This window comes from Ischnura elegans, chromosome 3, assembly GCF_921293095.1.
Source record: "Ischnura elegans chromosome 3, ioIscEleg1.1, whole genome shotgun sequence".
Classification (NCBI taxonomy): Eukaryota; Metazoa; Arthropoda; class Insecta; order Odonata; family Coenagrionidae; genus Ischnura; species Ischnura elegans.
This window is the reverse complement of record NC_060248.1, coordinates 7055883-7077541: the sequence shown is the minus strand read 5'-3', so window position 1 is coordinate 7077541 and position 21659 is coordinate 7055883. Positions and strand designations below refer to the sequence as shown.

Here is a 21659-nt window from a genome sequence, read left to right as displayed (position 1 = left end):
GGGACCTAGATGCAATACGAGTAGATAGGAGTTTTACATGGTCTAAGATTACCAATGCATGCATGAGGCACAGAGCTCAGGGAAACATGCCTTAATAGTCACCTATTAAAATTGCCTAAGGTCGGAAAGTTTCCTTCGATTGATACGGTATTTAAAAATCCTTATTTAAGCCAAGTGCTATTTGCTAGCAGGGTAGGTACTCTGCTACCTACTATCAGGTTACTCAGTTACCTGATAGCAGCCTGCATCGTGGTGGCGCTCATAGCCTCGCACCAAGATGGCCTCACACGGTGGCAGCCTGAAGCAGAATGACATCACACGGGATTTTCCCAGCATTCATACTTAGCCATCGCATTTACGCACACTTGAAATTTTTCACTTTTCATTTAATCGCTAAAAATATATATTGTCATTTAAAAATCTAAAAGCATTGAATACGTACTCCAGGAGTAATAATGTTTTGATTTAGGCAATAAAAAAATAATAGGAAACCACCCTATTTACTAATATATCAAGGAATGGATTCAAATGTTTTGCTTCCATTCTAGCTCACAAACACATGCATATTCTTGGAGGCAAAAACAAAATCAGTTGTGTAGTATGTATGAGTACTGTTTCAATGATGGTAAATGTTGCATAACCTCTCTTCATTTTTCAACTGAGCTGAATCAACCCCTGGCCAAACTCCTAAATGGAATCACAAAGGAAATTTCGGAAACATTCTGTTCAATTAATGTGCTGGCCATTCAGCTGAACTTTTAGTGAACTAAGTATGTTTAAGATGATCTATACATATTATTCGGGTTTTCACCACGTTCGTTATTCTTTAGTGACAACGGTTTCGCTGGCATTACAGTCAGCGTCTTCAGGTCGAAGGTAAAAACTTGTAAATTTTTCGCCTTTTAGGCATAAAAAAGGAAGAGGATTATTTTTTCCTGCATAGTGCATGGAAGAGGATTCTCCGACCACCAACAATGAGAGATAGACAGCCGGCCAATGAGAGAGCAGCAGCGGATTAGCAGCCGCCGCCGACTATATAAGGCGGAAAATTTTATGCCTATAAAGGCGAAAAAATTTTCCAATTTCCTCACCATCGACCTGAAGACGCTGACTGTTATGCCAGCAAAACCGTTGTCACTAAAGAATAACGAATGCAGTGAAAACCCGAATAATATGGATAGATCATCTAATCAACGCCGCGAAAATCTTCGAACCTACATTAAGTATGTTTAATTCGTTTACATTGCAGGAGTCTTTGGGTAAAGAGTCTCTTGATTGTGACTGTGATGCATGCACAGGAAAGTTAAGAAAATGTCATACACCAAGACGAACTTCTTCGTTTGTGAATACGGATCATGATTATACAAACAAAGGTGCTATTGCTTCTGGGAAGAGCCAAGCCATGGTGGGGACTGTAAAGAGAGTTGTAAGTATTTTAGCTTGTGGTAACCATTTGGTCAGGTCAAATGTTCACTGGCTGCATGTTTTGCGATTCTTCCTCTTATGTCTAGGAAACCCAATGTAAACAATGTATTCATGGGGAGCGGTTTAATCAAAGTATGGGATTAATTCGTACTTCATTCTCTGCAAATAAATACCCTTGGAATTCACATAAATTGCCAGGAGTAAAAATTCCCTTTGACTGGGAATTGAACCATGGACCTTTCTAGGCCACTGTGCAGATCACTGCACTACCCAAATTGCTGAATTCCCATGGCAATGGAAGTCCGTAACTAATGATAACCATGTATCGTAGTTCCTGAATTCCTTTTGCAATTTTTTATTCATTTATATTTCACTGCCGTTCATACTGCAGACTTAGGAATATTACACCCATATAATTTTCTTACTGCTTATTCATACTTGGAAAAACTATATCTTGATCAAGCCGACAAAATTTGCCTGCTTAGAAAAGGGCACTTCATTTGAAATACATAGGGGATTGTTTGTCTAAGAGACATGATTTTAGGCAGCTATGTGAGAGGATTAACTAAGTAAGAAAATCATAATTTTATGATTAGGTGTATTATTAATTTAATTAGATTAACTATAATATCTTTCTAAATACTTTTCCACAATTTTACACCAAAGTATAATTTCCATGTTTGGGCCATTTTTGTTATAATCCATGGATTATCTGTGTTTTTTTATCATTCAGGCCTCACCTGACATTCATTATGAAGGTTAAACAGGAGTGGACTATGCTACTCTGTTTTCACTATGTTCATTGTGAATGAATGAGCTTAGAAAAGAATTTAAATATATTTTCAAAGATTTTTATATTTAATTGACTTTTTCTTCAAAAACTGTATTCAATGATCTGAAGGAGAGTGTCGACAACTCAAGGGGAATGAGTTAAGGAACCTTGTGACCACCCTGAACACCTTCCCTAATGTTCTTTTTAGGTGTCTGGAGGGGTCCCTGGCAAAAATGCTGCGGGAAAGGCAATGGTTGGGAAGGGGAGCACCTGCATTCCCCAGGATCCTGATGCGGGAATTTCAAATGAAGAAAATTCTCAGGTATTTATAAATCTAGGGAGCTGCACTTGGGAGACACTAATGCGTCCTGCGGAAGCGTGATGTGTGTTTCCTCTCAATTTAAACGGTCCATTTGAGTCGGATGTTGAAAACGTCTGCAGCACAGCAGGGAGTGCGTAAAGATCCATGTATTTTCAATCTCTCCTCAAAGGCCTCCAACATGCCAAACAGATTTAATCACTAAATGGTGCCCTGATTGGAAGCACACCTAGAATTCCAGGAAATGCAGTACTATTTCAGTTTCTTCGAAAAAAAAAACTTGTTAAATCGAGTGGAAGATTGCTAATCCAGAAGTGTAAATAACTAAATGATCTAAACATTGGAAGGTTTTTCCAAGTTTTTATTTTTTTGAAGCTGCATCATCAAAAAATACTACTATCTAATGACTTTTGTTTTAACAATTCTTTATTAATCATGCCTTGCCACCTCATTAACAACAGCCACATTCAAAGAGCTCAAATCTCATGAGACTCCAGCCTCCAATATGTACCTACTGCCAAATTGCCCACTGCATTGTGGGATTGCCTCCTACGAGAAAAGCGATCCATATAGCGGAAGTATCTCAATACAGGAATGCATCTGGACCCAGACATCCTGGATTTTCTACTCTATAACCAGGTCAATAGGTGGGACCACAAATTCACTTCGTATTATCGAAAGTTTCTTAATATCCTGCATCATATAATCGAGAGTTTACTGTATACCTGAGTGCGACAAAAACCTCCGCTTCCCTTGCGTTGTATTCAACAGCATGTGAGGCCACAGCAATTAATGTTCATAGCATTTCTGATAAGAGAAATAAATGTAAAGATTATAGATTACATTTTCTTAATTTACAATTGGTTATCCATTGAAGAACTCTTCTAAAATTAGTCTAAGAGTTTTTTCCATCACATGATGTTTTTTGCATTATTTGAGCATAGAGAACTTGTCACATTCAATGAAGAAGACGAAGGTTTTTCAAATGGAAATGATAACCTTTGTGTATCCTTGCGTTAAAGTACAATATTTCTGGTATTTTTGTGTCCAATTGGATTGGTCGTATTAATCGTGGAAAACATCAAAGGTTGGTGTAATTCATTCGAAGCAGATAATCTGCATGGCACTGCATCAAAAGAAGGTTTAATATTGACTTAGGAAATAACTTCCATACTCTTGGTATTTTAGGAAAGCTGATGCTCATTCTTTTTTAATTTGGCGACGTCCACTCAATGACTACTCCATTGGAGATAGTACATGAAATGTTAATGCATTAGATTGTTGTCGTATGCTAACAAGTCCACTTCAAATCAAGTCAACTTGATAATAGATGCCTTTGAAAATGTCTTTGATGGTCTGAGGTGACACTTTGTGGAATTTACTCATAATGAATGAAAATTGAACTTTGTTTTTCCACAAAAATATTTATTCTATCACGACCGTGGTTTCGAGGCACTGCGTCATCCTCAGGCAAGGAGTACGTGGAAAGATCGTATTAAATACCTGACCGTATAAAGCAGAAGGAGTGTGGGGGATGGGGGGGGAAATCAAGAGGTAGGGGGGAGGGAGGGATTCCTCCACAGGTTGTAAGTAAGGGGATGGGGGGGTGGGTAGGGTGGATGCACCCAAACTGACCAACTGCAGTGAGAGGAGAAGGAGTGAGAGGGAGGGAAAGAGAGGGAAGAGTGCAATAGGACAGTGGTTCCCAACCCACCTTTATGTCTAGCGACCCACCTTTTAATTTTTTCCATTTTCGCGACCCACCCCTACCCCACCCATGATTACACACACACATACAAATACAGTGCAACCTCGATATAACGACACCCCACGGTGCACTAATAAACACTCGCTATAGCGAATTGTCACTTTACCGGAGGTGGAGCAAATAATAGCCAATATACCTGTTGTGAACAGATATACAGGAACAGGAGTGGTGAGGCGACAGATAAACATCTATCTGATAAACATAAGCATAAATCCAGACGAAAGGCGATGTTTTTTGCATCACTAAATTTCCTTACTCAAACAACGACTAACTATTCAAACAATTTATAAGCGCCGCACTGAATAAAAATCACGGAAAGCATTGTTTCGTCGATCATTATGCTAATGCACAACCGACGAAGTCATTTTTCTATGCACTTAATTAGTTCATTTACGTGATCATTCTATTATTTTGGCATTTTCCACTGAAAATTCAAAAATTAACTGACAAAACAGTATCGCAGTTATTTAATGCCTCAAAGGTTTCCATTGGTGTATGTTTATTGTTTCTGTACGTTAAGCGGCAGTGAAGTGAAATAACGCATTACATTTGTTTCTACATGCGAAAACGGTGGAAGGTTGTATAACGTTCCCGCCTAGGAAGACTTTTTCTATCACATAATATAATATCTTCATCATCTACGGTAAAAAGTTTGCTAAGCTTGAAAAATGACGTGATTAAAATTACCGTTGTTGAAAAACAGTTTCTTTTTGAGTGTTATGCTCGCGACATATTTGAAATGATACACAGAGTTTACCACGGCACTGCAAACGAGAGTTAGTTGTTCTGTGAGTTCTTCCAGCTGCCACCAGGGGATGCTCGGCTACCCACGTGACAAAAGAGAGCACCAGTACGACTCCGACCAATGACCCGAATAGTTCACCCTTGTAAATCCGCAACGGAGAATAAATACGTCCATCCGGACAATTCATGCTGAGTATCATTGCTTCGTACATCCTACATCATCGCTAAGGCGCACTACCTACCTTTAGAGGCATCATTGCAAGAAATACCTCATACTGCAAGAGTTTTGTCGGGGAGTTTTATGTAAAAAAAAGTTCCGTTTCGTCTATGTTATATGATGCGGGGAATACTTCTAAAGATACTTATGATCGGAGTCCTCTCTTCCACGACTTCAGGTTTACACCGCAGGCATCACCAGCAATTGTGAGGGGAGATAACCCTTTGGTGCTTTGCATTAGTATAATCAACCTTCCGCACTCTTAAATTCTCGATTCGCAATCTATCCCTAAAATACTCCGCTTCAGGCTTGGGCATAGCCCCTTTCACAGAAGTTCCCGCAGATTTGAATGGGCAAAACCACCCGAACAAAGCTCCTTATAACTCTTCATCGTCTGCATTCCTTGTGCGCTTTTGTTTTTTTTTTTTTAATTTTGCAGAGCGAATAGGAAGATAAATTAATTTCGACACTCTCATATTACTCCTTTATTTTTATTTTCTCGCTTAGACGAGTTTGGTGTTTTTTTGGCCATGGTGACTGCCATCAAATGCTTTCTATTCACGCAACTCACGGACGTGCGGGTATGCTGCCGACTGCTTTCTGCCGCCCGAGGAACAAAAGAAGATTAAGCATTTGCGAATGCTAATGCCACAATATTTTCACCAAAATTAACTACTTATTTATCGAACGACAGTTTACCACATAAATTTGAGACTGAGCACTCCATTAACTTCATTTCTAACAGATCGCTAGCAATTACAGAGGTTAAGGAGTCTTGGTGAAAGTCTTCCGGCGGTGAAACCCTCGCTATGGCGAGAGCCAACACCAAAAGGGTCTCGTAAAAACGAATTTTTTAACACGCTTATTATAGGGTCAATTGACGGTGCATCGGCTATCTCTCGTTATAGCGGGAGTGTCGCTATAGCCCGTACTCGCTTTAACAAGGTTCCACTGTACGTATGTATGCATAGCCAGATCGTGCACAAGCACTGTTACGCTATTGTTTTCGTTTCAGCGTAATAGGCAAGCATTGCACCAAGATTTTTTATGTTAAAAAAATAACAAAAATGACACATGCATAAAATTAAAATTATCTGGTGAATCAGTGAAATTTGGTACATTTTCAAGAGCCACGCCGCGACCCACTTAAATTCCGCCTGTGACCCACTAGTGGGTCGCAACCCACTGGTTGAGAAACGCTGCAATAGGACATTAACAGAGTACAGAATTTTCCATGCTTGTGAGCATAAGTGGAAAAACAAAGTTCAATTTTCATTCATTTGAAAATGCCCTTTTATTTCTAACAATATGCTGTGACCAAAACACCCTCCATTGTTTATTTATAGAATGACTCCAATTCAAAAGATGTTTCCGGGAATGAGGATGAAGATACAACTGATTTCTTGTCGGACTTGGATTCTGAGGACACGGACGAAGAGGGAGGGGAGGACAATGACACCATCCTGGCTGCATTTAAAGGGGTATGTCGTAACGTCCTTATTCTTATGGATCTTTTCTTTGCATGCCTTTAATCAAGCAAACAACCGTGAACTGGTGAGTGGCTTTCTCATACATGGATGTCCGTGAATTTTGCGAAAAGCAATATCGCAAAATAACGTGAAATAACACGAAATAATGGGAAATCGGGAAATAAAAATGAAATTTTGTGTTTTTTGCTATTTTAGGCGAATTAGCGAAAAAATCACAGTCGGCTGAAAGTCGTTAAGTCAGAAAGCGGCCTCAATGTAGTACTGCCTGCATTTCATGCCGCAGACGGTGCACCGCCGGGCCGGATTGAAATGGTCGCCATGGTGACCACGGCAGCCGTTAAAGGCGCGATTCGATTCATTTTAAGACATCCATAGACACGTATGGTTATTTGAAAGCACGAAGCTCTAGCAGTTGGGGGAAGGGAAGGAAGGAACAGAAAGGATAGGAGGAGAGGGGGTTCTCCTTATTTGCAGACGGATCGTCGAATATTCGCCTTTCCACTGAGCTTCAATGCAAAAAAAATCATTTCGACATTGGCCAAATCTAATATCTAATTCTTCAGGTGAGAAAGCATCTCATTCTAGATGTTTCAGGATTAATAAATGGAAAATTATTTTTCAAGTTTCTTTGAATCCGATTATTAGTTATGTGCACTTCTTTCCCTGCCTTTCCTGACCGATTGGCAACAGCTGTAATCAAAGCTAAGCGTTTTTGTTGTATCTAGCTGCTGTCCTACCTTCCCTCAACTCCTGGGTGAGGGGTATGGAAAGGGAACCCCCGACGTGAAACATTTCGGCCAATTTGTAAGTTGCACAGTACATACTAAGGTTGTACTGTAGCTACCCATCCCTCAGTTTGAAAACACCAGCGTGAGTGGTTGTGTTTTGTGGTTGGACTGTTTTTTTATCGTAGTTCCAGCTTTAAATATCGAACGAAGGAAAGGAATTTTAAAATGCCAAAAGCTAGTGATACTCTTCACACCAGGGTAAGTGAATTCAGCTGAGAAGGATTTTATGTGAAAGACAGAGTATTACTGTGCAAAGTTTGCGATAAGAGATTTTAATTCGAAAGATGTGACACTTTGTTAAAGCACATCAGTAGCGATACACATAAACGTGAGAAAGAAAGAGGACCCGAAAAACAACAGCTATCATTTGAACACACAGTCACTCATTCAAAGAAAGCGAAGGGGGAGGTGGTTGTTGCTACTACAGAAGCATTTTTAAAGGCTTTATTTAGTGTATAGAAACTTTGAAGAACCCGGCCTCAGCTTGGATGCTTGCTTCCAAGATCCCCTGGCGATCCCTCTCTACTGTCATCGTAAAATTGTACAATATCGTATAAAAGTTGTATTTATAATTTCAATAATTTTTAATTTAAATTGTTAGTATTTAAATTATTTTTAATATGGAAAATAATTAAGTTGATAAATATTGTATATCCTTTCATGGTTTAACTTCATGTAGTTAATAATTTGATACATTCATATTGTAAATTATTATTGCAATTGAATTTATAAGTCATGATGTTGTAAGTTATGTTATGTGCCTTTGAAAATATCTATTTTATGCACTTTTGTAATAATATAAGTAAATAGAGATTGAATAGTCTGTAAAATGCTTGGCTGAATTTTTTCCCTTGCTACACTCGCACCATGTAATTTACTTTTCCAATGTATGCAATAGCATGGAGAAACTACGTCGTGAAGCAGTGACAGAATTTTTGTTCTATTTTAGAAATTATTGTATGTATTCTTTAAATGTATTTCATTATTTTTGTTTTTCTGGGGTACACTTCGTCAGCCATGCAATCTTGAATGGAAGAGAAAATGCCCATTGCTGCAAAGAATGGGTGTTGTGAATCACTGAAACCACACCAATCTTTTATGATAACCCTGTATTACGAGCATAGTCCATGAAAAGGTTGCGTTTTCAACTTGTTTCCCATCTCTTTGTGGAAATATTTATATATTATTAACATTACAGAAAGTCTGAATGCGTTTCTCGGACAAAATTGCACCTTTCACATTTTCATAAATTTGACAACAAGAGCAAGACACAGGCCTTGCATGCCATGGAAATGAGGATGCTGCGATGGACCGTATGCATCTCCCACCTTGATCCCGTCGTGAATGAAGACATCCAGAAAATTAAGAATGGGAGTTGCAACAATCACGGACAAGATGCAGGAGGCTCGACTGCAATGGTATGGGCATGTGGTGCGTAGCGACGAGAACTCCGTGGCGAGAAGAGCAATGCGGCTGAGCCCTGAAGGACGCCGACCACGAGGGTGACGACCTAAGATGCGCTGGCTCAACAGAATTAAGGCGGACATGAAGACCGTCGATGCCACGCTTGTAGACGCCCTGGATCGAGCCAAGTGGAGAAGACTAAGCACAACAGCAGACCCTGCTATAGTGCGGGACAAACGCTCCGATGAAGAAGAAGATATTTTCATAAATTTCTCCTTATATCACAGTTGTTCACACCTTAAAATAACTGTGTGATTGATGAAATCAGATTTTACATGAACCATTTCATAACCACACCCAATGAATAATCCTCTCAATCATGAAAAACTTCCTTGATGCATCTAGTCCGAAAGAGATGCATTCATTCCTGAGTATTTGCTCACTCTCTCAAGCAATTGCTCTTACTTTATTCATACTAAAGGCTTATAGCTGTGCAGATTTATGTAAATGCTTTCCCTCACATTTCCCTCAGGAACTTCATAATACTATGTAATAATAATATAATGTGTACGGGCAAGAGTGACTCCAAATAGCATTTCCTATGGAATGCTTTTCCACATTTCTTGCATTTGAAGCGATTCCCAAACTTTTGTTCATCCATGTGGTTGGGGAGTGTCCTTTGTTGAAAGTAGCACAAGCAGCAATCAAAAACAGCTTTTTCCTGCAAAGAGAAATGAAATATTTATTGTCCTGAGCGTGAGTACTTCACTCGTGCATTTACACATTTGCTGCGGTGTCACTCACGTGTGGATCACCCCTGACTTCGTCCCTGCACGACAGGAAATTTATGCGTGTCTTCATTTTGAAGCTTCACTATTTCATGAAATTAGAATTTAGAAACATTATTTCCATTTCTTCGTTGTATGTGTGTCATAGATTTTAGTGATGCCTACTGTACTGGTTAGCCGTTGGGGAGCCATGTGCATTCCTTGACAGAGTGCGACAATTACGCGCTTGAAAATCAATCACCCTGGCAGGAATGTGAATCCCGATCATCCAAATCCACATCAGGTGCTCTCAGGCTGGGAGGTTCTGATGCAACACACTGCTTGGGGCAAATGGAGTTGGCTCTCTTAAGCTGACATGTGGGAGGGTGGTGTCACAGCATTACTTAAGGCAGCATGGGTATGTGTTGAGGCTGGCATGTAGAAAAAATTACCATAATAGCGCGTGTAAGAGGTGCACCCCTATTTTGAGCATCGGGACTAAAGAAAAAAAACTTTCTGGCATTTTTTTATCTTATCGCACAGTGTTGCAGACGTATGCCTGGACTTTTGACAGTCATCATACTTTCCACTTTCAATACTAATAATTCACATGGCATTTTTCAGCTAAATTTACACAATATGTATGATCCTTGGAGATAAGTAGGTATTCACTTGTTGTCTTAACCTTATGATGATTAGGAGGGACGGTCGGATCGGATACCTCAGAGCCAAATATCCATGAATAATGCCCTTCACGTTAATGTACTTTGGATCCAAATTCAACTAAGAAATTGAATCTGAATCCAAAATTTTCAATCAATGCTTTCATGAATGCAATAAGAGGGAGTAGATAGAGTTCCAATCCTCTCTTTGCATACTCCGCTGCAATACGATGCTTGTCCTACTCAAGATCAATTTTTTTAAAAAGCCCTGGTAGGAGTATTGCAATAGAACATCAGCCGTGGAAAATTTTAAATCTAAACACGACAGGCACATATGTACCATGAATCTTCCCAAGAGATTGGACAACAATCGGGGGAATCTCAGCACCGTAAGAAAATAACTACGGCGTAGATTTCACAAAATACCCCTGGCCCTCCATCAGCCCATGCCTCTGACATTTTTTTTGCCTTTCCAAGACCCCATGGACCATATATCACTTGCCTCAAAGGAAAATATCAAGTTACGTGGGAACAATCGAAAATTGATTCATCCCTACCCCGTCTCACCAGTTGACCTTGTTCGATCTCCCAGCTTCAATCCTCCCAGTTTCTGCTAGCAGGTAGCAGAGTACCTTGCTAGCAAGTAGTGCTCAGCTTAATGAAGGATTATTAATACCCTATCAAACAAAGGAAACTTTCTGACCATAGGCAATTTTAATAGGTGATTATTAAGAGATGTTTCCCTGAGCTCTGTGCCTCATGCATTATTGGTTATCTCAGACGGTGTAAAACTCCTATGTACACGCATAGAAACTAGGTCCCTGTGATGTCATGTGGAATGGCATCGCATGTCCGCCAATCTGGCCTTTTTCAAATGAGGATAACATTGACCATTAACATTCGTCTAAGCGGGGATTTCTAAAACCAAATAATTACTATATTATGAATACACTAAAGGTGGGTAGTGAATTGCAATCAATGCCTTTCGTTGTCTTTGATGAAGGAAACTACTTGTATGCTTGAGTAAGGAGTCAAGAATCATTATTTCTGGACCAGGCAATACAACAATGCAAGCTCTAATATACATATTCTCATTTTTCTGATCCCATCATGAATTTTTAAATCCAAATGCTTGTTGTGAAAAGGGAAAGATAATGAGGAGCATTGATGGTGATTGTGTCAGAATCAGGAGATAAATGAGCATTAATGTGTCTTTGACAGTTCCACAGGCACAATTGAAATGAATTAACCTCTAGTAATATGTCAAAAATTTAAATAGCATATTTATCCAAACTGCTAGGAAGAGCCCTGAGTAAAGGCATTTGCACATCTATAATAAAAACTACCCACTCCGTAAATGAATCATGTTATATTTGATCCTTTCTAATTCTCACGCGGAAAAAGCGATTTTTTCTAAATGCTCAGACAGTAGGTATTGACGTCTCCATGGTAGAGTATTACTCCCTGCAGAAAATTGCCTTTTGAAACATGCTTGCATGGTTGCACAAGCCCATACTTTCCAGCCAAAAATGCTAGATTCGGGAACCTTGGGAATTCTTATTAAATATTTATCAACGAATTTTATGGATCTTGAATTTTCATGGAATTTAAGTGGAGAAAATGTAGCTTTCTAGAGCAAAAAAAATATTTTTCTCATGTTATTAAATAAACCTTAGTAACTCTTGTTTTTAAGTTCAAGAATGGAACTTACTGCAAGAAAGGATTAAATGAAAATTAACATCGGACACACGCAGTAATCAACGGACATACACAGTAATCAAAATGACTAAAAGATTGTGACATCAAGGACTGGGAAAAACTGGCAATGTCCGCTAAAACATTAACCATTTTAGTGCTATTCCTTCTTCCCGGGGTACAATTGAAAAATGAGGAGTGTATATTAATAAAATGTGGCAACTAGGAAAAATAAACATTATATAGTTAATTTTTTAGATATCTTTAAGCGTTGTTTTTTTAATTTAATGAGATTAAATTAGACGATAATCACAACATTTTTATACGTTTACTGATTTATATGTTTCTTTATTTCAATGTCCTCAAATTTAACAACAATAACGTAAAAGCCGATATATATCAGAGCGTGCCACACTACAAGGGCTAAAGATACTTATTTTTCTTTATTTCAGAAGTCTTAACAATTTTTTTGCGTATTGCCATATGGCATTTGAGTGAAGAGAGTTGAGTGGGGTAAAAAAGTACATATAACATAAGAAAGTATGAGTGATGTAGCGGTCCACTCCGATTACTCCAAATAGGCCAGCGGGTTGGAAGACGATCGGCCACCGCGGCTGACAAAAAAGTGATTGGTGCCCTTGTTGACAACTATAGTGTATGCAGCAAGCTGGAACTCCCAGACCAAGGCATTAGAATGACTTATCAACCTTAAAAACGATATAATTACTTGAGTTTCATGGTAGCGCTTCCTGTTGGCAGATATCTGGACCTACTGGCTTTGACTGCTCTGTAGCCGGAACTACTCGACTCAGATTTTGGAGTACTTGCACATCCCTAGTATTGTCAAGCATAAAGCAGAAATAAGTTGTGAAATATACACTGAAAGGTCGTTTGTAGACAAGGAAGTTATGGCAAAGCAGGGAAAGTTGTTCTTTAGTGAGTGCTCCATGTGCAAAATGATGAGCAAAAGGTATTTAAACAGAAGCATTTGGCCGCACCTTTTGCTCAAAACAAATACTTATGCTCCAAGCTTATACTCATGAGCGTTTGATCACTTTTATCCATCTGGGCCATTGTATGTTAACAAAAAGACCCATGGTAAAAAAAATTTGCCTGTGAGTTATGTGGGAAATGTTTGTGGCTATAAAAAGGTTGAATATTCATTTGACCTACCATAGTAGGGAGAAAATTGAGAGTAGTTTTTAAAGTATACCGGGACTAGCCACGGTGACAACTTATACGGGAGTCACCCGCAATGCACAATCGTGCGAAATTGTGCAATCGCACGAAAATTGAGAGAATTGCAGGAAAAACTTTACTAGAAAATATCGTGTTACTCATCAATCATCATGTCCAGACAGTGCATTTGAAACTCGGGAAGAGCAGCCACTTTTGTGGAGGAGAGAGAGAGTGTGGTAGCAAATGAACATCTCCAGCTGTGCTGAAGAGTCATCGGGTGATCACCAACGGCTACCCAGAAAGTTGGTTCAGATACACCATGGATGAGCTCAGCCACGACCACCGAGAGACAAGGCCTGAGCGCTGATGCCTTCTAATTGTCTGACGTCATGAGCTGTAGGTTATCAACCACGCCTTCCGACAATGCTTGCAGTTGTTTATATTTATAAGCCATTGCGGTGAAAATAGTGATTGGGTTGTTGAACGCTAAGTTATTTGGAGGTTTAAAGCTTTTGCGATGGTTTTTTGGTCAACAGTATTGAATATAAGTGTTCAAGAAATGGTGTACTAGTGTTATCTGCCTCTGTGCAGAGGAAAATACACGGAGGAAACGAAAGTGTGCATTTTCAAATTTCCTAAGGACGAAGAGGAAATGGATACTTACCATTCCAAGAAAAGACTTCCAGCCGACGAAATATTCCAAGGTGAGTTACTATCTCTTTCTTTCTATTTGGACGGCGTGATTATTCAGGGAAATGTTAGTACATATAATGTAAATGTTGATCGCCAAGAAAAGTGAATTAAAAAGATATTTGTTATAAGCATTGACCGGTAGACGAATTGTTATTGGTTTCTTGAAACAATTCTACTCTCGAGTGTATTTGCAGGTTGATTTCAATATTATTTGAGTTATCGCTTGAATAATTAATGGTTTTAATTATTTCATAGTACTTCAGTGTCTTTGAAATTCTCGCATATCAACGCTAAATAGAATACGGTGCTTATCCTCGTGTTCTAAGGTGTTGGTATTAAGAAGAACTTGATTTTTTGAGGGTGTTATGAATAGTTTTTGTTATTAGTAAATTGTGGAAACATGTGAAACACTCAGGATGAATAAATGGGATACCTACTTGTGTAATAAATATGACCCATGCCTACGATGGCATTTTACATTATTTGTATGTTTGTTTTAGAAAAGATTTTTTTGCATTAAGTAGTTCTTACATAGGTAATATGTACTAACTAATCGTGTTAATCTGAGAACGATTGTGTAGAGAGCGAAATCTTAAAGTCTTCGAGGGTATTAAATGAATGATTCTTCAGTAGTTAATAAATTATGGAAACGTGAAACGCTCGGGATGAATAAATGGGCTACCTACAAGCGAGATAAATATGGCCCATGTCTAAGTTGGCATTTTAGATCAAATATTGTTAATCTAATTACCATTGTGTGCACAGCAAATTATTTAAGTCTTGTTTACTACACCCTTATCAGACGAGGTATTCTTCACTTGAAATACAGTTGATTTTCCGTCTACCAATAAAATTATCTCCATTTTTAAGGTGTGTATCCGGCATTTTCTGGTTGAAGATGTGCTTCATTAAAGCTCCTACTTCGATGAGAAGTCAGGAAAACTGCTGGCTGTACCATTGAACAGCCCAAAACTGAGGGATGATGCCATGCCAAAGATCTTCCCTGATTACCCTGGGTACCTTACTTCTTCAGAGCAGACAAGGGATTCACCATAACGAGGGAACAGCATCTTGAAAGTGCTAATAAGGAAGCTGCTTTAGCTGAGAGTTTGAAAACTCAGGAAGCATATAAGGCTTAGAAAAAGCTAGACTCTTTCGGAAACGTTAATTCTCTGGTGAAGATGAATAAGTATTCAGCATTTTGGGATGTGGTCGTGAAGCCGTGTGCTATAATATTAAAGCATTTGGAAGAGTGTGCACCACCTCTTATTACTTACTCATTAATAGAATACATTCATAATAATATCAAAGTATACCACTGAAAAAGGGAATTAAAAGCAATAGGCAAATTCACTCCACTTTTTCAAGCCTCTTTCATGTATGAAAAGTACCAATGATGTGTTGGATAGAATTTAAAAACTCCTCAAATAATATAAATATTTATATCGATATTGTAGCTCTACTGGAAGAATGCAAAATTAAAGACTCTGCAAATTAATCTTTGAATAACTTTATCAAATCACAAATGACTCTTGTTCTAGAAAAAAAGTTAAGCAGGTTCAAGAAAAGAAGGCAAGTAAGGTACATGTGTGACATATTTGTATTTGCTGCCATGTTTTGTTAGTACAAATTGCGAATCCTGAAGTTCATAAATTTGCTTGCAATTCTGGTAATTTGGTTTTCCCACATCCAGTTACTATCAAACGGCTCTGCTCTTCTTTTAAAGTTGGTCCAATTAATGAGCAAAATGAGCATGGCTTTCTATCTTACGTGAAGCACCGAGTATCTCATTACAGAGCCACGAGCGTTATATCACCCTTATGATGGATGAAGTTCACTTGAAACCCTTTCTTGACTACAAGGGCAGATGTATAGTAGAACCTGCATATAACTCCAGCAGTTTAGCTTCTAGTGCTCATGTGTTCGCGGTAGAGAACTTACTATATTCATTTAAAGATGTTGTCCATATTTTGCCAGTGAGCACTCTGTCAGCCTGTGTTCTAAAAGATATTCTGAAGAAAGTCATCATTGGTCTCGAAAAAGTTGGTCTGGATGTGTTTTGTGTTATAGGTGAAAACAAATCCATCGACAGGAAGTACCTCTCTTCACCAATCCACCAAGGCTGAGTATAGTTTATCCACATCCTTCTCATCATTCTTGACCATTACTCTAAAGGCTTGACTCTGTCCATATGTTTAAATGTATTCGCAACAACTGGATCAATAAGAAAAACTATTATTTTCCCAACTGAATGCATTATATGCTACATTTCTGTGTTATCAGGTAGGACATGGTATTTTTCCATTCAAAACAATTTCCCCAGGTACTTTAAAGCAGCAAATCCTAGTTCACCGTTTCTTAAAAGGTTACAATTAGCCCCATTAAGAGTATAAATTGCCATGAAATTATGATTTGCAGATAGGTGTAATCAAAACAATCCCTATGTAATTTAACAGAAGCACAATCTAGTTTAATCCTAATCTTGCGCATGTATTAGAACATTACTTTTGTATTATATCATCGTTTAATGCAGCGATGCTGAAAAAATAGAAGCCCCGTGAAGGATGTAAAAATCCTATGACTTCTATGTTATAAGTACCACTGATGCGTAAAAAATGTTTTACTGAATATAAGACTTTTAATGATATTCTCTAGGTTTCTAATGCATTTGGAAGCAAGCTGTTTCTCTTCAAAGAAGATTTTTCGGCGAAGGCGTTGGTCCATTCGAAACAATTATGTTTCCCGAGGTAGGGATTTACTGTTAACATCATTTAAATGTAAATACATATGATATTATATAAGGAAAATTGTAGCCGGAGAAATGTTTGTTCACATATCGTTTGGTTTTCTTACGCATTCCCCACCAATCAGGGCTATCAATGGCAGTCTTCGCTACTCCCTCCGTCCGCCTACGACTCGTGACGTCACGATGGAGCGCTCAGGCCTTGTCTCTCGGTGGTCGTGGCTCAGCCCTGTTTACACCCAGAGAATGAATCCACAAATGTATACTTGGGGCATTTTCAATGCCTAATCCTCCTCCCAGGGGAAGGACTTTTGAAAGAGTGTGCAAATGATTGGCCTGAGGTCTGATTCGATGACTCTACGGCTGGTAACGAAAGGAAACACATGTTTTTTCTCATCTGTCACCCAATCATTCGACCTGAATAATGTTTTTTATGGATTTTAGGATTATAAGCACTGGTAGTAGTTATTTCTTAGACATTTGTGTGTCCATATTGTTCAAAAAGAGCCTTGAGCTTGCTTTGGATTCTCCTTAGAGTTTCAGAAATTGGCAGAACAAGGTATTACTCCTGTGGTTCATATGTTGCATTGTGTTCTTTAATGCATCTTTAGTGTGTAACCATTCTTTTTCCTTGTATTTCCAGGAAAAAGGTGTTTATGATTGCAGTTTGTGTGGCAAGAGATACTTTCAACAGAGGTCATTCCGTTACCACATGGATCAACACAAGTTTGGGAATCGCTTCAAGTGCAATGAGTGTGGAAAAACATTCCATAGAAAGGAGTATTTGAGAACTCACATGGATGTACATCAAACAGAGAGGAATTTTCAGTGTGATGTTTGCGGAAAGGCATTTAAATCATCTGCTCTTTTGTATTGTCACAAAAAAGCCCATGGTGAAAAAAATTATGCCTGTGAATTATGTGGGAAAAAGTTTATAACTGTAACAAAATTGAATCGTCATTTGGAGTGCCATAACAGAGATAAAATATACCCTTGTGAGAAATGCGGGAAAACATTTACCACAAAAGATTATGTGACTAAACATGTCCAAACTGTGCATTTGAATCAATGGAAGAAAAACCATTGTTGCGAAGTTTGTGGTAAGATTTGTCCATCTCCAGCTGTGCTGAAGAGTCATCGGATGCTTCATTCAGGTGAACGGCCATTTAAATGTTCCAATTGTGGTAAAGGATTCAGGGAAAAGACTTTGCTGAAGACTCACATGAATTCTCACACAAAGGAGAAGAGTTACAAGTGCGATGTTTGTGATGCTGTGTTGTCCACAACGACTAGCTTAGCACGTCATAAGGCGAGCCACGCGGGGGAAATGAAATACAAATGCGACATTTGTGGTAAACGATACACGCAGAGTCACAATTTGAAGAACCACATGAAAAAATGTCACACCGACTCAGGATAATTAATAACGCAAAGAATTGTATGTAGCCATATTTACCATATTTACGGCATACGAGACGCACCGTGCTCTGTTAGAACGTGGAGTATAAACTAAAAGGATATGCCAATTATGTTCCATTGATGTACGTTAAAATATAATTTGTGATACAGTAAAACCTCTTTACATCGTAATGGAGGAGACCAAAATTTGGGCAATTCGATGCGTGGAGGCTCACTATAGAGAGGTTTCAGTTATAGACACCATTTTTTCATATCCTTTGGAAGTGAAAGGCACTACTCTCTTTTAAACTTTATATTTATGTGTTTAAATACTCATGCATGCATTAGTGATCATATACCATATTTACGGCGTATGAGACACACTTTTTTCCTAAATTTGGTCTCAAAAAAGTTACCTGCTCATCACATATGAAGGACACAGGTTCACTTTCCATACTGAACACTATTATAAGCCCAGATCAAGGTCTAGACACACGCAACTTTTTCTACATCTGCCATAATTATTTTATCAGTAAATATTATCATAAATATTATATTATATTTATATTATATATATCATATACTGTATAAGCTTGTGTAAGAGGCGCACCTTTTTTCCCAAAAATTGCAGCCGAAAATGAGGGTGCGCCTCTTACACAAACTTCTTATCTTCCCCCCTCCCCTTCACCGGTCGCGAGTCTAAGGGGAACTGAGTGGCCTTGGTTTTCAGTGTGAGTCAGTTATCTGTAATCCTAGGTCAAAAACAAGCGGCAGGCAGGGGAGTTTTTCCCTTAGTGACGTATTTTTAAAATGCTCCTGTTTGCCTTTCTTGTAAGCATCGCGCCGTCACGTCGGTACCCCAGAGGTGAACATGGAAAAGATCGCGCGGGGGTTTTTCGCTCCGGAGGGCGCGCTAAATTTACTGCCACGAGTGGGCATCCCGCGCCATTTATACTGCATATAGTAATCGCTTATCAAACTTAGAGAAACGCGTATTTTTGAATGACATACCTGGTCAATAGTCAATATCTGTCTTGCCGAGTAATTTCCATTACGCTGAGGGCCTGATTTTCCAAAAATCATCTTCAGACGCAAATATGACGATTATTGCAACTGAAAATTATATTGGTATCAAAACCTGCGCTTTAAAAAATTCGAACGAGTGTGTTCATTTTTGGACTAAATTGTGGATGGAAGAAATCAGAAATGCTTGTAAGTGAAGAGCGCGGAAGGAGAGGTCCAGGGGAAGGAGCGCGATCTTCGAAGCAAGCGACGAAATACGGAGGGGAAGGTGCGCGCTCCCTCCCCTCCGTATTTCAAGCTACGAAGCTATGAGTGAAGGAGCACGGGAAGAACACGTCCGATCTTGCATTTGACGTCGTTGCCTTCAAAGCGAAGGGGCGAAGGAGCAGCAATGTTATATACGCAGTTTGCGTTGCATAAAGTTTCCAGTCCGTCTCGTCTTGTTTGAATGCGCTTATGCTACACTTTTTTCTTCCGAAATTGTTCTGTTTGGACTATTTTGAATATAAGTAGCCTTGTTGTAACTGTAAATCTTTGTGTCAAACAATTAGATCTTAAAAAACTTAAATTCTGTCAGATATGCGTCTCTTTAGATCTCTTTCTTTTTTTGAACCTCGCACATGTCATACAATTATTGAAAGCTATCGAGATATCTTCGGGCTCAGTTGATGACTCACCTAGCATTTGGCCTCCAGAAACTGGGAGATCGATCAAGGTCAGTTGGTGAAACGGGGTAGGGATGAAACACGTTTCCATTGTTCCCCTGTAACTTGATGTTTTCCTGTGGGGTCTCGGAAAGGGAAAAAAACGGCAGAGGCATTGGCTGATGGAGGACCGAGGGTGGTTCCGTTAAATCTACGACGTGGTTAAATCTACGACGGCACTGAGATTGCCCGATTGTTGTCCAAGCTCTTGGGAAGGTTCGTGCTAAATGCCTGTCGTGTTTTGCCTTAAAATTTTCCACGGCTGCAATTCTATTGCAATACTCCTGCGAGAGCATTTAAACAAGATTGTTCGTGAGTAGGAAAAGCATCGCAGAGCAACGGCGTATGCGAAGAGAGGATCTGAACTCTTTCTACTCCCTCTTATACCGCTATTACCGCCGCAGTTATCAAAATTTCCTCTTTCAATATTAATTGAAAGAGGAAATTTTCCTTTCCTTTCCTCTTTCAATTAATATTGAAAGAGAAAAGTTCGATAACTGTCGTAATTCCCGGCGTACGTCTGCAACACCGCGCGATAGTATTAAAAAAAAATGCCGTAAAATTTTTTTCTTTATCCGATGCTCAAAATAGGGGTGCGCCTCTTACACGTGTGCGCCTCTTACACAAGCTTATACGGTAATATAAATATTATATAATACATACATAATTATCATAAATAGTATCATAAATATTACACATTTTTTATCAGGTTTAACATAATTTTTTCCAACAAAAATGTCGCTCAAAAGAGGGAACTGGGATAATTTCCTTCCGACACCTCACCATTCCCGTCAGAAAGTAAACGAAACTAGTAGCGATCGCTCTGCCCTCTTCTGTTTCTACTTTGTTTATTTGGCTTGTACAAAACGTGAAAACTAAAGGAATAAGTAATGAAAAATGAAAAATCAGGAGCAATTTCCACAATTTTACTGTTAAGTAATACATTTACTATTAAGTAATACACTAATTTTTAACTAATACTTTAAAACACTAATATATTTAAAAATATATTAGTGTTTTAAAAATTGTGGAAATTGCTCCTGCTTTTTCATTTTTCATTATATCACGTTTCCACTCCATCTCGCCTGAAACCTCAGATTATCTAAAAGAATAAGTGTTTTTTGTTGACTCTGCTTTGTTTTGTGTTACTTTTCGAATGCTTGCCGTTCATTCATTTATTTATTATTGATATGTACTTGCATATCACGTTCAAAATAGCTTGCTGTTTGTTAATTTTCCTTAATGAAAATACGTTTGGTAATTGAATTCAATGATTGTTTATTTGGCTTCTACGAAACGTGAGCAGTAGAAGAAACAACACTTTAAGTTGGGTGTCGCGGTAGCTCGCTGTCGCACACACTCTTGAACCTTTCTTTCCTTGCGTGTGGCCTTCTAAATAAGGGCGCATCTTACACGCCGTCAGATACAGCATTAATTATTTAATGATAACAGACAGCGAGTGCTATCGCTTGATTTTTACCATGATTCAAGGGAAAATGATGTAATCTCTCTCAATTCAACAGTTACTTAAAATAATTAGGATAGTTGGATATATTTTTTCTTATTTACTGTTAATTATTCTCTCATACAGAACAAAATGGCCATAACTAATGGTTAATGTGAAAATTACAGCATACAGGTATTAAAGGTGTAAAGGAAAAAAAAGTAAGGGTGAAACATTCATCACTGAAAATGTCATTCCATGTACGTAATCGCAGCTGCATTAACGGTCTCTAGTTGTCTCGGTACGATTTGGAGTAGGTAGGTTGTTAGGCCGTCTAGGGGGTGTCTTCTTGGCATTATAAGTGGAGGTTTTACGAGATAAAGAGGTTCACTACAAAGAGGTTTGCCTATAAATTTACACGTAA

General features: G+C 38.6%; 1 protein-coding gene across 2 annotated transcripts in view; it reads left to right on the top strand.

The window, feature by feature from the left end:
• LOC124155397 overlaps positions 1-21659 on the top strand; it is a 69870-nt gene that overhangs the window by 35195 nt on the left and 13016 nt on the right. Inside the window, exons 22-25 of one of the 2 annotated variants that reach the window (XM_046529177.1) lie at positions 1250-1426; positions 2406-2519; positions 6592-6726; positions 17310-18240. In XM_046529177.1, coding sequence (XP_046385133.1) covers positions 1250-1426; positions 2406-2519; positions 6592-6726; positions 17310-18086 — 1203 coding nt within the window. In that variant the 3' untranslated portion in view covers positions 18087-18240. Of the gene's footprint in view, positions 1-1249; positions 1427-2405; positions 2520-6591; positions 6727-17309; positions 18241-21659 lie in introns of those variants that run through there. The other variant, XM_046529178.1, reaches the window with a different exon arrangement.